The sequence below is a fragment of the Etheostoma spectabile genome, chromosome 23 (assembly GCF_008692095.1).
Source record: "Etheostoma spectabile isolate EspeVRDwgs_2016 chromosome 23, UIUC_Espe_1.0, whole genome shotgun sequence".
Lineage (NCBI taxonomy): Eukaryota > Metazoa > Chordata > Actinopteri > Perciformes > Percidae > Etheostoma > Etheostoma spectabile.
This window is the reverse complement of record NC_045755.1, coordinates 2,472,425-2,474,109: the sequence shown is the minus strand read 5'-3', so window position 1 is coordinate 2,474,109 and position 1,685 is coordinate 2,472,425. Positions and strand designations below refer to the sequence as shown.

Below are 1,685 nucleotides of genomic sequence, written 5' to 3'. Positions count from 1 at the left end.
TGCATGTATAGGACCTGAGCCTGTGTGTGTATTTCACCTGTGTGTAATAACAACAGAGTGTAATTTGTAATTTCCCCATAGGGGATCAATAAAGAGTATAAATTAAATTAAATTCAAACTCACTGAAAACAAAGGGTCTGGAAAGTCTTTTCTAGTGACGTAAAACGCAGTTTGCGTGTCGACGAGAAGGCTTAAACACAAAAAGCTTCATTTTAAAACATACCTGTGTACATGTGGACTAGGCCTCAGCCACCATTTGGACAGAAAAACACAAGGCACTTCACAAAAGGTGGACAGAGCTATTAAATAGTAGACAGATTTATTTGTTGTTTGTTGCTCTAACATTCAGGCTAGGTATCACAAATTGTTTTGAGAGACAACACATGTATCAGGATGAATACATTATTAACAAGTAAGAGCTATTAGTAGCTTTTGGTTGTGTTCATCATTAGCAAGGGAGGAATCACTTCCTTTTAAGCAGAAGAGGACCAGCTAACGTACCTGTGAGCTGTAACATTAGCGGTGATGTCAAATTGGTGGCATGACATTTTGCAATGTGGATTAAAATCTCTCAATAAGAAGTTTACTGTCTGTTACTGTTTTATTATGCAAGGTACATAGGAATCAGAATTAATCCAATGTGACTACGGAACACAGTATAGAACAGTGTGTGTGTGTGTGTGTGTGTGTGTGTGTGTGTGTGTGGTGTGTGTGTGATAATATCAGTTTTATTGTAAAAAGACTTATAATGTTAACCCAAATATCCAACAAGTGTATGTATTGTATCCATGGCAGCCAGCATAGCCTGCAACCACATCCAGCACAACACCATTTTTGAAAACGGTGCGCTCACATCAAACTGCCCAGTCACACACACACACACACACACACACACACACACACACACACCCACACACACACACTGTTGTTAAATGGAAAGAAAGCCCTACAGAGTCTCACCAACGGGGGGCACGTCGTCTTGAGTGCTGGAGTCTGCGGCTGGAGAAGAGGATTCCTCCATGATGTCCGCCTTCCCAGTGGAGGGGAAGGCGAGAGGTCTGTCCGCTGCCTGGTAGCCTGAGGCCGAGGGTTGCAGCGGGACTCTGCGTTGGTGGGGGCTCCGCCGCTGGGGCTCAGACCCATGTAGAGACAAACTCACTCCTAGAGGACACAGAGAACTTTCCCATGACACTTTGTTTCTTCATGTTTCGAAGCCTTTCTAAATCAAGTAACCCTCTGGCACTTCTTGTCTTTAGTGATCTATTTCTTGCTCTTAAACGATACGGATTGACAGAATAAGACAGAATAGAAAGAGAACAACTTTTTTTTTAAAGTAATCACAGTGAACTCTGACAGCAGCTAATGTATTGACAGAGTCTTTGTCTTGACCAACCATTACTGATGCAGCATGGTGGTTTCACTGTGTAAGGGCAGTGGGGTTAAGCGGTGAAAATGTACTTTTAGAAACCTTTCACGCACAAACTTACTGTCCACTACACTAGGCAGGTCAATGCATTTCTGTGAGTGATTTTTATTTTTTCTTATGTATGTTTGATATATGAGTGTATATGTGTTTGTTGTGTTATGGTTGTCTTGCAACTGGATGCCTAAAATTTCCTTTGGGATGAATAAAGTACAGTGGTGTGAAAAAGTGTTTGCCCCCTTCCTCATTTCCTGTTCCTTTG

The 1,685-nt window shown here is 41.8% G+C and overlaps 1 protein-coding gene across 5 annotated transcripts in view; it reads right to left on the bottom strand.

The window, feature by feature from the left end:
- Positions 1-1,685, bottom strand: part of LOC116673407 (anoctamin-4) — an 88,545-nt gene that overhangs the window by 47,641 nt on the left and 39,219 nt on the right. For all 5 annotated transcript variants that reach the window (XM_032505727.1, XM_032505728.1, XM_032505731.1 and 2 more), the window contains one exon: positions 961-1,161. In XM_032505727.1, coding sequence (XP_032361618.1) covers positions 961-1,161 — 201 coding nt within the window. The remainder of the gene's footprint in view (positions 1-960; positions 1,162-1,685) is intronic.